This window comes from Mastigoproctus giganteus, chromosome 2 (genome assembly GCF_048544385.1).
Source record: "Mastigoproctus giganteus isolate SK-2022 chromosome 2, ASM4854438v1, whole genome shotgun sequence".
Taxonomy (NCBI): domain Eukaryota; kingdom Metazoa; phylum Arthropoda; class Arachnida; order Uropygi; family Thelyphonidae; genus Mastigoproctus; species Mastigoproctus giganteus.
In genome coordinates, this window is record NC_143576.1 from 41,518,480 (window position 1) to 41,532,091 (window position 13,612).

At 37.6% G+C, this 13,612-nt stretch overlaps 1 protein-coding gene across 1 annotated transcript in view; it reads left to right on the forward strand.

Moving 5' to 3' along the window:
• Positions 1 to 13,612, forward strand: part of Sik3 (Salt-inducible kinase 3) — a 474,358-nt gene that overhangs the window by 373,357 nt on the left and 87,389 nt on the right. The window contains exon 13 of the mRNA XM_090388735.1: positions 858 to 997. Coding sequence (XP_090244861.1) covers positions 858 to 997 — 140 coding nt within the window. The remainder of the gene's footprint in view (positions 1 to 857; positions 998 to 13,612) is intronic.

The window sequence follows — 13,612 nt, forward strand, 5'->3', positions numbered from 1 at the left end:
TGCCGCCAAATTATAATCAACATCTAAATTCTACCAGTTTTGTGTAAATCTCTAAGACAACTAACACTATTAGCTTTTATCTAGCGTATAGCCTCACATGTCTAAATTTAATAACATCAAAATTTTGCCCGATCTATTTGGCCTTTAACACATCTCTTTAGCGTTCAACCCCAACCAGTGATTTCCTAACAGCAATCCCATTAAGCATTAATGTCAAATGCAATTTTTTTTTTAATAGGTCCTAGCCACTGAAATCCCAGGAAACTAGGTGGCAGGACCTGCCAGAGAAATTTGTTTTGATACTGGATACACCCGGCTAGCCTCCACGTGGCAGGGTATGGGCAACGTCGGGCCCCAATAGGGGACTGGCGGCCAATAAAATGGATAAACAATGGGCACAACATATCACACTGCACAGACACGGCCCACACACTTTCAAGTCTCTGGCTTGACAGTGTACTGTCCTCGATACAACGAAACACACACGGAGATGGGAGAAATCCCAGGTGCCGTCTGACACAAATATACCTTATACCTTATGTAAACATGTTCTGCCTGGTGGGGAAGAATGGCTGAACGGCTAAAACATGGGGGCAGTCATAGTGTGTAAGTGTTACGATTGGAGCAAGTATATTTTGATATAAGTAGTAATTTTATTTTATTTATTTATTTTTTTTTTTTCATTTTGTGAAAAAAAATTGATGTGATGATGGAGAAATATCCTTCAGAGATTTGGGTTAAAGACCAAAAATTGCGAAAATCACCTGTTTTCATTAAAAAAACCAATTTTTCCTTTTTTTTTTTTTTTTTTTTTATTCATTCCAGTGATATTATTTTTAAGAAGAAATTCTTTACAGGTATTTGCCTACATGGGAACCTGCACAGTATATGTTGGGAGTGAATCGCCCAGATGAAATTCAAGATGTTCAGAGAAAACTTCACCAGCCAATGAAACAAAGACGTACTGGACTTCTGACTGTCTTAGAAAAACAACCAGGTAAGGACAAGAAATTTTATTTTTTTTATCAATAACTATTTTACTAAAATGTTATTTTTGCTTATTGTATATTAGCTTGCATTATTTCCTTTTGCATAAATTCTTCTTGTTTGTTCTGTTCTTATTTAAGAATCTTTGGTCTCTCCCCCCCCCCCATTCTCTTAATATGTTCATTGCCATTTACCGTTCACACCACCTGCCCATAACCTTGGATTGATTCTCATCTAGAGAGGAAAAGATAGTTTTATGGGCTTTCTTCTCACTATGACTGATTTAGTCTGTCTTGGGCAAAGGTTTCTTGACAGAAAACTCGAGTTTTTAACCCAAATGGATAAAATACTACTATAAAGTAAAATACATTAAGCGGCAGCAAATATGTTAAAGGGTTGGTTTTTTTTTGGTTTTTTTGTAAGGTACTTACAAAAAAATCCCCCAATCTTATTGAACTTGTTATCTGTAAAATGCAAGGTATCTCATGCACCTAAAGCAGCCCATCTCATTTGGGAAATATTTTTAAAAAAATCACTACTCATTTAAGAGGTGGGTAGTGGGTTTTTTTTTTTTTTTTTTTTTTTTTGCTGATGCTGTATAAGCTTGCTCCCTAGCATCATTTACTACAACTTATAATAATAATAATTCATGTAATTGATTAATTTAATTATTAATAGTTACGTGGTGATTTACCATGAAATTTTTCTCCCTAAATTTATCAAGTATGGTCTGGTGATGGGTTCCAACAAGTTTCCTGAAACATTATCTAATTGTATAGTGCGTTTATTCAATAAGGCTAAATAAACTAACTTTTAAAAACCCAATTGGTATAAGCATGGTTATTTAAAGAGAAAAATTCATAAGTGTTTTTAATCAAAATTTTGCTTAAAAGAAACTTATTTGTGTGTCAGAAAGCATTCTTACTGACTATTGTCTTAGGGCAAAGTAACTGAAAATATTTTGCTACACAAAATAATGAATGCGTATGCATAAAAAAGCTCCGTTACATTTCAACTACAGGTGACCCCTGCTTAATACCGATAATTCATTCCCAAAAAACAGAGCACTAAGTGAATCAGCACTAAGCGAGCACCGTATTTCCGTAATGTAACATATGTATTTGTGAGTCGCGGTCTGTGCCATAGGATATTTCCTAATCAATAATAAATGGTAGCAAAAAGACGCACAAATGTCGGTCGAAATATTTAATATTAAAAGTTTGTACATAAAAAAAAATATTCTCCATTATATATATGTATATAATTATGTGGTAAGTAACTAACATATCAAAATTAAACTTAAAATGCCAATTAAAATCATGAATTTATTAATCCGATGACCCTGGGCTGTTGTTTTCGTAACTTTGATTGAATTTGGGTTGTACTTTGGCCATCCTCCTAGTAAATTTAAAGGGGTTTTACTTTAAAATCCCCGCAGCGTTACCACCCAACAATAAAGTCAACCGATCCTTCGCCACTTCGAAGCCTGGCATGTTTTTTTTTCTTCTTCTTCTTCTTCTTCTTCTTCTTCTTCTTTTGATATGAAACTTCTTTTAGGCATTTGTTTCCAAAAACTGCCTGTTTCATCGATGTTAAAAACTTGTTGAGAAGTTTAACACCATGCTTCAATAATTTTTAGAAGTTCTTTTTTGAAAGTTTTGGCTCCTTGATCTGCACTTGCAGCTTCTCCCAGAATTTTAAATCTATCTTACCAGCCCTTACTAGCTTTAAATGGTTCCACATTTTTTTTTTTTTTTTTTTTTAAGGGTGAGCTTTCTTCAGATTATCATATACGCTAATCGCTTTTTCTTTAATAATATTTAACTTAACGGAATTGTGCATTGGATGTTAACTTCAATAAAATTATTTAGAAGTCTCTCCATTTCAATTATAAAAGCTGGCCTCATTGCTTGCGGTGGAACAGCTGCCCCTTTGCCGCTGCTAAAATTAATTCTTTATTTTTTATAATTGTTCTTACAGATAAACTTGCCAGTTCTAAATTATTGCATGCATCCACTTGTCATTGAATGGAATCGATTCCGTTCAATGACATAACAAGTCACATAGTGCAACTAAATTAGCATGGGAGAAAACTTCACTAAGTGTGGGAAAATTTTGCAAGTCAGCGTGGGAAACTTTGCTATTCATTTTCAAGCTATTGACTATATCAGATGAAATGTTTTTGTTAAACGTGCCAAAAATGCAATCTGTACGTTGGTAAAAGAGCATTAAAGTGAGTTGTGACAGCGTTAGAGTGAGATACGGGTTATAATATAACAAAAGTGTTATAGCAAATCAGCGTAGAGTGAACCGCGTTATAACGACAGCCTTCTGTATATTGATAATTTACAGTAACTCTTGTTGCATGATGTTTTGCATGCAAAAAATCATCTCTGAATTTGATGACTATTAATTTTACAGTCAAACAAGCACGGAAATAGCAAGATCACAGCTGTAATGAGCAAAAAGCCATAATAATTTTAATTTATGCGTATTTCCATTCATTCGCTCAATGTTATATGAGCATACTACAATGAGTGTACACCACGGATATACCAAACAAATTTTGGTAACTCAGGTAGAAGAAAAAACCCAATTCTTGGAATAGACAAAAGTGAAAAGAGCAACTTAGCTCTTATGACCACCTGCATGGCATCGGATTAGCAGCCAGTTTTTTATCTTGCCTTTTCGGGGTCGGGGACTATACTATAATGCATTGGCGCTTTTTTTTTTTTTTTTTTTATGTAAACCCCAAACACAAGAGGTATTAGAACCTATAGTACTTAGTACCGTGCTTGGGTTGGAGGTTGAGAAAACGAAAGAAGATATTTGTTGACATTGGACTTGAACTTCTGCATACTGTAATTTTCAGGAAATACGTATGAAGGAAGGTTGTTCCAGAAAATGGCAGTTGAATGAATAAACGAGGAAGATGAAAAGTTGGTTCTGTGAGTTTGAAGTTGGACAGTAAATGGATGTTGGCTGGTAGTGGCACGTGTTCGGACTGTTTTGAAAGAGAGAGTGGGAATTATAGTAGCCAATTCAGAAGAACAGTACCCATGGAAGTATCTGTAGAAGAGCAGAAACAGTACATCTATGAGACAGCGAGTTGAGAGACTGTTAGATATGAATCATTAATTAACCTAACTGCCCTCTTCTGAAAGGAATCAAGAAGCCTGAGATAGGTTTTGGGGGCACCACCCCAGATGTGGGAACAATATTTCATGGCAGGGCGGATTTGCGATTTATACAGAGTGAGCACCTATGTGGAAGAAAAGTAACGCTGAGAGCGAAAGAGAAAACCAAGTGTTTTAGATGCAGAGGAAGCAATATTTGTAATGTAATTGTGCCAAGAGAGATTAGAAGTCGGGGTAATCCCCAAAAGAGATATATCATTTTTCTTAGAAATCGGAGTGTCACTAAAGATGAGCATAGGAGCAGAAGAATCCTTTTTGCGAGATATAAGACAAGACTGAGTTTTAGAAGGATTGAAATCAACTAAGTTGTCTTTGCCCCACTGGAGAATTACCTGAAGATCGGCATTTAAGGAATTGGTAGCAGATTTTTGAGAAGTTGAAGCTGATTGAGCAGGGCAGGGTTTCTCAGAATGGAAAGTGGAATGCAGTGTGCTATCATCGGCAAAACTATGGATAGGATTTCCAGTCAATGGAAGAAGGTCATTAATATACAAGAGGAAAAGAGTGGGGGAAAGAACTGAACCTTGTGGGACACCGACATTAGTGGAGAAGTTAGAAGACAGATAACCGATTACTAAAAACATTTGGCAAACCATAAGATGGAAGCTTGTTTAGAAGACCTTTATGCCAAACACGATCGAAAGTCTTTGAGTTGTCAAGAGCAACTACTTGTGTTTCACCAAACCTTTCCATTGAATTAATCCATAAATGGGTAACATAAGCCAGAATATCACAAGTGGATCGACATTGACGGAATCCATACTGGGGATCGTTTGTTTGTTTGTTTGTTATTTGGTTTTAGGAGCATTAGCAACTAAGGCCATATTGCTCCGGGATATGCGGTGGTCATTCCCTGACCTTTCCGCAGCCTCCGTATTTGGTGGTGACGGGCTCGAACCCTGGTCTAATCAAGAAGTGTGTGCTACGCACTGCTGCTCCTTCCCACCTGGCTTGGTGATCATTGATCAGATGGAAGGTTTCTAGGTAGTTTAAGAGTTGGCAGTTAATTGATTTCTCCATTACTTTAGAAAGAGTAGAAGAAATTGCAATGGGGCGATAATTGGATGGGAGGGATTTGTCACCCTTTTTAGGAACTGGCTGGATATGAGCAAATTTCCAAGCAGAAGGAAAAACAGCTTTGGAATAAGAAAGTGTAAAAAGGCGGCAAAGAACAGGATTAATTTCAGGAGCACAGGTTTTGAGAGCAAGTGGAGATATACCATCAGGACCTGGAGCTTTCTTAGCATCAAGATTCTTCAAAATCCTTTTGATGGAAGACCACAGGTGTCATTGAATTGAGCGTGTTGAGAATGGTGGGAGGTGTTTTACCAAGATCATTAATACATGAGTTGGAAGGAAAATGGGATGCTAGTAGGTCAGCTTTATCCTTGGCTCAAGTGACAACAGAACCATCTGGTTTGGACAGAGGTGGGAGCTAGGGCTTGCAAACCGGTTTTATAAACTGGTTAAATCCGGTTTTCATATTGAGTTGTTAAAACCGAAACTGAGCTTCTAAAACCGGATTCAAATATTTTTTTAGTTAGCCCTCAAATATAGTTTTTTGTTACGCACATTTTCTTTTGTTTGTTTGTTTGTCCGGATCATTCAACTGCTTTACGTTTTAAACATGTTTTTTATTTTATTTTATGTTTAGGTACGAATCTCATGGGCAAGTGTCCCAAATCTAGGAGGGGTGCCTTTTATCTTCCCACCTGTGTCATGGCACGATACAGGTGTTTGCTCAACATTTCTCTGTTCCATCTATCCTGTTCGCCAGGCAAGTTATGGAACGCGCCTTATTGATGGTTACCCACTAGAAAGGCCCCGGGTGCCAAGCGTTATAGTGATCAAGCGATTCTCAGTGATTTCTAGAGCGTTTTTCTTGAAGCTGCAGTTTTTGTTCAGTTAAAAAAGTTTTCTTACGTTTTCATTAAATACTAGTAAACTTAGACTTACGATCTGTAAGTAAGTTTCAGAAAGGCAAATCTCCTTTCTTTTTTTCATTTAAACTAATATACTAACTCTTATACCGCTTGGTCACTCTAGCGGCACTGCTCCTGCCTCCCCGTGGCGGGGCCGGTAACCTGGGAGAAGAAATCCACTCTCCCGGGGCTGAAAGGAGCAAAGATGGATAACAATACGTTTCCACCTTTAGAGCCTCCGAGCTCAAAACCAGCGACTAAACACACCGATGATGACTTCTCCCAACCCAAGAGGTTGAAAACAAATCCTCAAGAGGAGATACCAGCATTTCTCATACTGCACTCTACATCAGACCAGCCTTTGAGTAAATTGTCCCCATTCCTTGTGCAAAAATGCTTAGAGGCTGTCGCAGGTTCACCAAAATCAGTAAGGCGACTCCAGTCTGGGGATCTTCTGGTAGAGACCATGAAATCCCAGCATTCTGCAAAGCTATTAAATCTGACAACTTTCGGCGGACATCCAATAAAAGTCACTCCCCATGCCACCTTAAATTCCTCCAAGGGAGTAATTGCAGAATGGGACTTATTAACCGTAACAGAGGAGGAAATAGTCAAAGAGCTACGAGAACAAAGAGTCATCCAAGCCAGGAGAATCATGACCCGTAAAGATGGTACTCTCATTCCAACAAGGAGCATAATCCTCACTTTTAGCTCTTCTATCTTACCAACATCTGTCAAAGCAGGCTATCTCCATTGCCGTGTCCGACCCTACATCCCAAACCCAATCAGGTGCTATAAGTGCCAAAAATATGGACACTCTCAGACTGCATGTAGTGGTGAGGCAATATGTCCTAACTGCGGATCGAAAGACCACAACCAATCCGATTGCAATGCTACCACTCCTAATTGTCCAAATTGTAAAGGGAATCATCCAGCTTTCTCTAAAATATGCGAACTATGGAAGCAAGGAAAAAAAATACAGAAATATAAAGTGGAAAACAAAGTCACTTATTCAGAGGCGAGAAGAGAAATAATCAAAATGGAGCCAAAGCGAACGTATGCCACAGCTGCCAAACAGGTGCAATCAGTAAGTATCCAAACGGACGCTACAGTTCCTCCTAATACATCTATCGCGAATTGGGCACGATCCATACTCACTTCTCCCAAACAGTGTCCTTCACAACAAACAACTGAACAAGCCAGCAATACTCCAATCTCCATTCCAGCCGATGCGTCAACAATGAAACCAAAAGCTACAGAAACCCCAATGGTGTATCCACGGATTTCAACGGAAATGGATATTGATCAGGAGAAAAATTCAGATGATGGAATTTTAGAACTCCACGCAACTGATGAGATAGACACAACACGTCCTTTCTTTCCTAAGAAAGACAAAGTAAAAATAGAGAGGTATAAACAAGCTACAACCCAAAAAACTGTCAGAAGCAAAAACAACTAACAAGAACGCATAATGGAAAGAATTCTTCAGTGGAATTGTAGAGGCTTTCGTAATGCAAAAGATGACTTGCATGATCTCGTAAACCGCTATGAACCAGCATGTATATCCCTACAAGAAACCTAGTTAAATCCACAAGTGTGTCCTACCATTAAAAATTATACCATGTTCAGAAGAGATAGGAGTATCGACTCGCCAGCTCGTGGAGGCGTGGCAGTTCTTGTTAGAAATAATATTCCATCTAAGCCTGTTGCTCTTCAGACTCCTTTTGAGGTAGTGGCAATGCGCGCAGAAATTGGCATGACTATTACAATAGCATCTATATATATTCCCCCAAATTCCTCAATCTCCTCAGAAAATCTAGAAAATGTAATAGACCAGCTACCACCTCCTTTCTATTTACTCGGAGACTTCAATGCTCATCACTCGCTGTGGGGATCTCCAACAATCGACAAAAGAGGTAAACAAATAGAAAATCTTCTCAATGTGTGCCAACTTACCCTTTTGAATACTGGAGAGCCTACCTATATACATTTTTCAACAGGATCCATGAGTGCAATAGACATTTCAATCTGCTCTCCCTCCATATGTACTAATACGGAGTGGTCTGTTCTTGAAAATCCACTAAATAGTGATCATCTACCAATTCTCTGCAAGCTGCAAACACGGGTAAACTCCCCTTTGCCGGGTCACTCCAAATGGAAATTTCGCAGGGCACACTGGAATGAATATGCTTCAAATGTTCAGTTAGATGATGAAATAATTCAACTTCAACCCATAGATTATGTCACACAACATATAACTAATCAAATATTACAAGCTGCCAACTCTAATACCAAAGTCCTTGCCTGGGAAACGCAAACACAATAATTACTGGTGGAATCCGGATTGTACATACGCTAAACAGGAAAAAAATAGGGCTTGGAATTTGTTCCGCAAATTCCCCACAACCAGTAACCTAATTAGTTTTAAAAGAATGAAAGCTAAGTTCCGCCAAATAAGAAGGAAAGCAAAAAGAGAAGCATGGATTAGCTTTTCCTCTAGTATAAACAAGGACACAGATATCAGACTCATCTGGAAGAAAATACAAACAATTGATGGCAAATATGTCCAGTCCCCAGCCTCAATATTAAACTGGAAAGGAAAGGAGTTGTCCTCTCCGGCAGAAATTGCAAATGCCTTAGCCGAATCATTTGCCAGTATATCAGGTGTATCCACCTACGACCCAATCTTTCAGAAAATTAAAAAATCATCAGATCAATTTCTCCACTAGAGTTTCACACCCGTACAACCAGCCATTTACATTAACAGAACTTTTAGGGGCGCTCAATAAAACTTCCAGTAGTGCTGCTGGTCCAGATGGGATCTACTACATCATGATAAGCCAACTAAACAACAGAACAAAAAGAGTATTGTTAAAATATTACAATCGAATATTTCTAGAAAATATTTACCCAAACTCATGGCGTCACTCAATTATACTAGCCTTTCCAAAGCCGGGAAAGGATCGCAGCTTTCCACATAATTACAGGCCGATTTCACTGACCAGCTGCTTAGGCAAAGTCTTGGAAAAAATGGTTCACAGGCGGCTAACGTGGTTCCTGGAAACTAACAACTTGCAAAATAATAATCAGTACGGGTTTCGAAAGAACCGGTCCACGTTAGATGTAATGATAAAAGCAGAAGCAAACATCCGAAATGCCTTCATAAGGGGACAACATCTGGTCATGATCAATCTTGATATTGAGAAAGCCTTTGATAACACCTGGCGATACGGTGTGCTTCAAGATCTTCATTCTTTTGGCTTGAGAGGTCATTTACCCCACTTTATACAAAACTTCCTATGCCACAGAACATTTCAGGTTAGATACATGAACAATTTATCTAAATCATTTGTACAAGAGGAGGGTGTTCCTCAGGGGTCCATTCTTAGTCCGACGTTATTTTCAATAAGAATTACAAACATGACACAGGATGTACCTAATACAGTAGAATCGTATATGTTCACTGATGACCTCATTGTTTCTTGTCAATCCCAAACCATGAACACCATTGAAAGACAACTCCAAATTTCCATCGCTAAAATTGAATCATGGGCATTGCGGAATGGCTATTCCCTATCAGAAAAGAAATCTAGTGCAATTCATTTTTGTAAAAAACGCAAACTTCACCCAGATCCAGAAATATTTTTAAAAAACAACCTGATTCCTGTCACTAACAGTTTCCGACTGTTGGGGTTATACTTAGATAACAAACTTAATTTTGCTTCCCATATTGCTTTCCTTCGAACTACATGTCTAAAAAAACTGAACATCCTGAGAGCAGTCTCTGCTAAGTCCTGGGGTGCTGACAGAAGCCCTCTCCTTCATCTGTATAGAGCTTTAATAAGATCACGATTAGATTATGGATCACCTGTCTATGACTCCGCTAGGAAAAGTTCACTATTACGCCTGAACACCATACAGCATAGTGCTCTTAGGATAGCTGTGGGAGCCTTCAGAACATCTCCGGTCCACAGCCTGTATATTGAGGCAAATGAACCCCCTTTGCATCTCAGGAGAAAATCCTTATTGTGTAAGTATGCAGCAAAAATTAAAAGCATGCCATTCCACCCTAGCTGGCAGTACCTGTTTGATCCTCAATATGCTGAATTATATCACAATAAGCCTAATGAAAACCGCCCTTCAGGGATTCGACTGCAAGAACTCACGATCAGTTGGGATCTTAAATTTCACAACATATTCCAAGACCTTGCTACTCCTGAAACTCCCTGGACTGAATTCTCACCTCTCTGCGACAATTTCTTTTCAAGATGGGGAAAATCCTCTCTGGCAAATATAAACTATCAATAGCTCCATAAAACTCATTTGTTGGAAAATTCAGATAAAGTACCTATCTATACTGATGGCTCCAAAACAGATGCAGCCGTTGGTGCTGCAGCAGTTTCTTCTGCCTTCTCAGTTGCTGTGTCTCTTCCTATGGAATGCACTATCTATACTGCAGAATTATTTGCAATTAAACTAGCTCTAGATAGAATACACAACAGCTGTATAAAGCAATCTCTGATATACACAGACTCCTTAAGCGCAATCACTGCCATTCAAACTACCATGTCGCCCTCTCATCCGATTCTTAAAGAGATACGGTCCAAGTTATTTTACTGTAAAAAAGCCAACCAGAAGGTTACCTTCTGCTGGATACCGGGTCATGCAGGCATTCCGGGTAATGAACAAGCGGACGCCGCCGCTAAACACCCTGACTCAAGCACTTCCAGGCAACAAACAGTGCCCTACACCGACTACAAATCCATCATTGAAACATCATGTAGGAAGCAATGGTCTGACCTCTGGAAAGCTCAAATAAATAATAAACTGCTGCAGATAAAAAAAGAGCCAAAATTGTGGACATCTAGTATTAGGAAAAGCAGGCGACAAGAAATAATTCTAGCAAGGCTCCGCATTGGACATTCACATCCAACTCATCTGTATTTGCTTATGGGAGAGAACCCTCCTCAGTGTTTGTTGTGCCAGTCTCAGTTGACAATATATCATATTCTCATTGAATGTCCCCAACTTTCAACTACCAGAAAATCAACCTTTACATCCCTATCCCATTTGAAGGAACCGATTACCTTATTGCAGATTCTTGGCAATGATGCAAATTTGGAGGAACTGTTTACTTATTTGAAACAGATAAATCTTTATAATAGCCTATGATCACAATAACATGAGAAATTAGTGATAAGCAAATATCGAACAGGCACAATATGGCCCAAGAGGCCCTTGTGCCAGAAAACCCAAATACAACAACAACAACAACCCACTAGAAACAGATTTGCTGAATATTGCATCAAATTTCAATCGTAGAAAGTTTTTTGCTTCTTTATTCCTATTAAATTTTAACATTTGCGATCAAATGTTCTCCAAAAAGCAGCTTCACCAAATTTAGCTTTTATGTAATTTTGAAAATACAATAGATTTAATTGGGGGAAAAAAATTACAAGTAAATAAATAAAAAATTTCTTTCGTGAAAATTTTGAAACTTGCCTCATTTAGACTCATCATTCAGTGCGTGCGGGAGTGACACATAGTATTGTGCCTTTGTTATCTTCAATATTTTTATTTAAAATTGTCGGCGATACAAATTCCTACTAATTAATATTTATTACTCTTAATATGTCTAAGATGAAATCAAATGTATGGAATTATTTTGCTCGAAAAAGCAAAGATTAAGCACAATGTTCGAAATGTCAAAAGATAATGAATTCATCTGGAGGATCTACATCATCTTTGATGTTGCATTTAAAGAAAATGCATCAGATTGACATTAAACAAGATAACAGTGACCCTCCCGTAAAAATGGTAAGAACATTAGAAAACTTTATCGTTAAAAAATCTATGGAAGAAGAGATTTCAAAATTAGCCGCTTTCGATGGATTTTCTTTTAATTCAATTGCCAAGAGTGAGTTTATACAATCAAGCCTTCACCTTCAGAGAAATAAATACGATAAATTACCACCAGCCTCAGTGAATGGAATTAAAAATATGGTTCTGAATTATTATAAAACTAAGAAAGAAGAACTCATTCAGCATTTTTCAAAAATTCATTGGTTTTGGGTGCACGGTATTCATTGACTCTAGACGAATATACGTCTATACAAAATAAAAGGTATATGAATATAAATGTACATTAAAAAGACAATCATTGGTCGTTAGGTCTTATTGAGATTAATGGTTCACTTGATAGCAGAAGAACTGAGCAAATTGTGAATGGACACTTGAAGGAATTTGGTTTGAACTTGGATGAGGATATTGTTGCCTGCACCACTGATGGAGCAGCAATGATGATTAAGTTTGGCAAGAAAATTACGCCTAATGATCAACAATGTATAGCCCATTGTATTCATCTGTCAGTTATAGATGTACTTTATGAAAAAGCAATCAATTATGGTACCACAGTCTCTGAGTCTCCCAAAGACAATGAAGAAAATGAAAATAATGAAGAAACCGTCTTTACCGATGAGCTCATTTGTTTCTCCAATCCAGTGGCCAATATTGCACAAACTATTAACAAAGTCAGAAAAATTTGCAAGCTTTTTCGAAAATCGTCTACCAAAAATGACATATTACAAAATTTTGTTAAAGCAAAATTTAATGGCATAGAATATAAACTTATATTAGATTGCAAGACTAGATGGGATAGCACATTCTATATGATTGAGAGATTTTTGAAATTGAAAAATTGCATTCCAAATGCTCTTTGTGCAGTACTGTCAACTGAAGTTGTGTCTGACGATGACTGGAAAACACTTGAATTGCTATGTGAAACTTTGCGACCAGTTGAAATGATTCTGAAGGCTATAACCTCAGAAGATACAGACTTACTTAAAGCAGAGTCTTCAATAGAATTTCTGCTTGCTAAGCTTGATACAGCAGAAAGCCCATTTGCTTTAAAGTTTCACCAAAGCCTTTTGCAATGTTACAATGCAAGACAAAATTGCCCAACTGTGGCTTTGCTGAGTTATCTACACAACCCCAAAAAGTTTAGGAAAGAAGATTCAGGTTCAAGAACTTTTGATGTTCCAAGTAAGCAAGTTTTGAAAAAGCACGCTGAAGAGATTTATCAGAGATTATTTACAAAACATTCCGAAGAAGTCTTAGCGTTGAATGAAGAAACTGAAAATAAACGAACTGTTCTTTTAGAAGAAAACAAAGACTCGTCTAGTTCCGATGTTGGAGATACACTCATGTGAGAGTATGATAGTGTAATAAAGAGATTAACTGAAGAACCTTCAAAATATCCGAATGAATTGGAAATCAGCAAAGAATTTAAAATTTTGGAGGTAACTAGCAGTAGAAGTGAAAAGCTGGAGAAAGTTTATAGAGCACTGCTGACCATTAAACCAACAAGTGTCCAATCTGAGAGTGTTTTCGATCACTGGTTTCTTTAACACAAAAATAAGGTCAAGTCTATCAGGAAAAATGCTTAATATACTGTGTTTTTTAAAGGATCATTTTCAGAAAAAAGCTGAGCAATAAATAGTAAAGTAA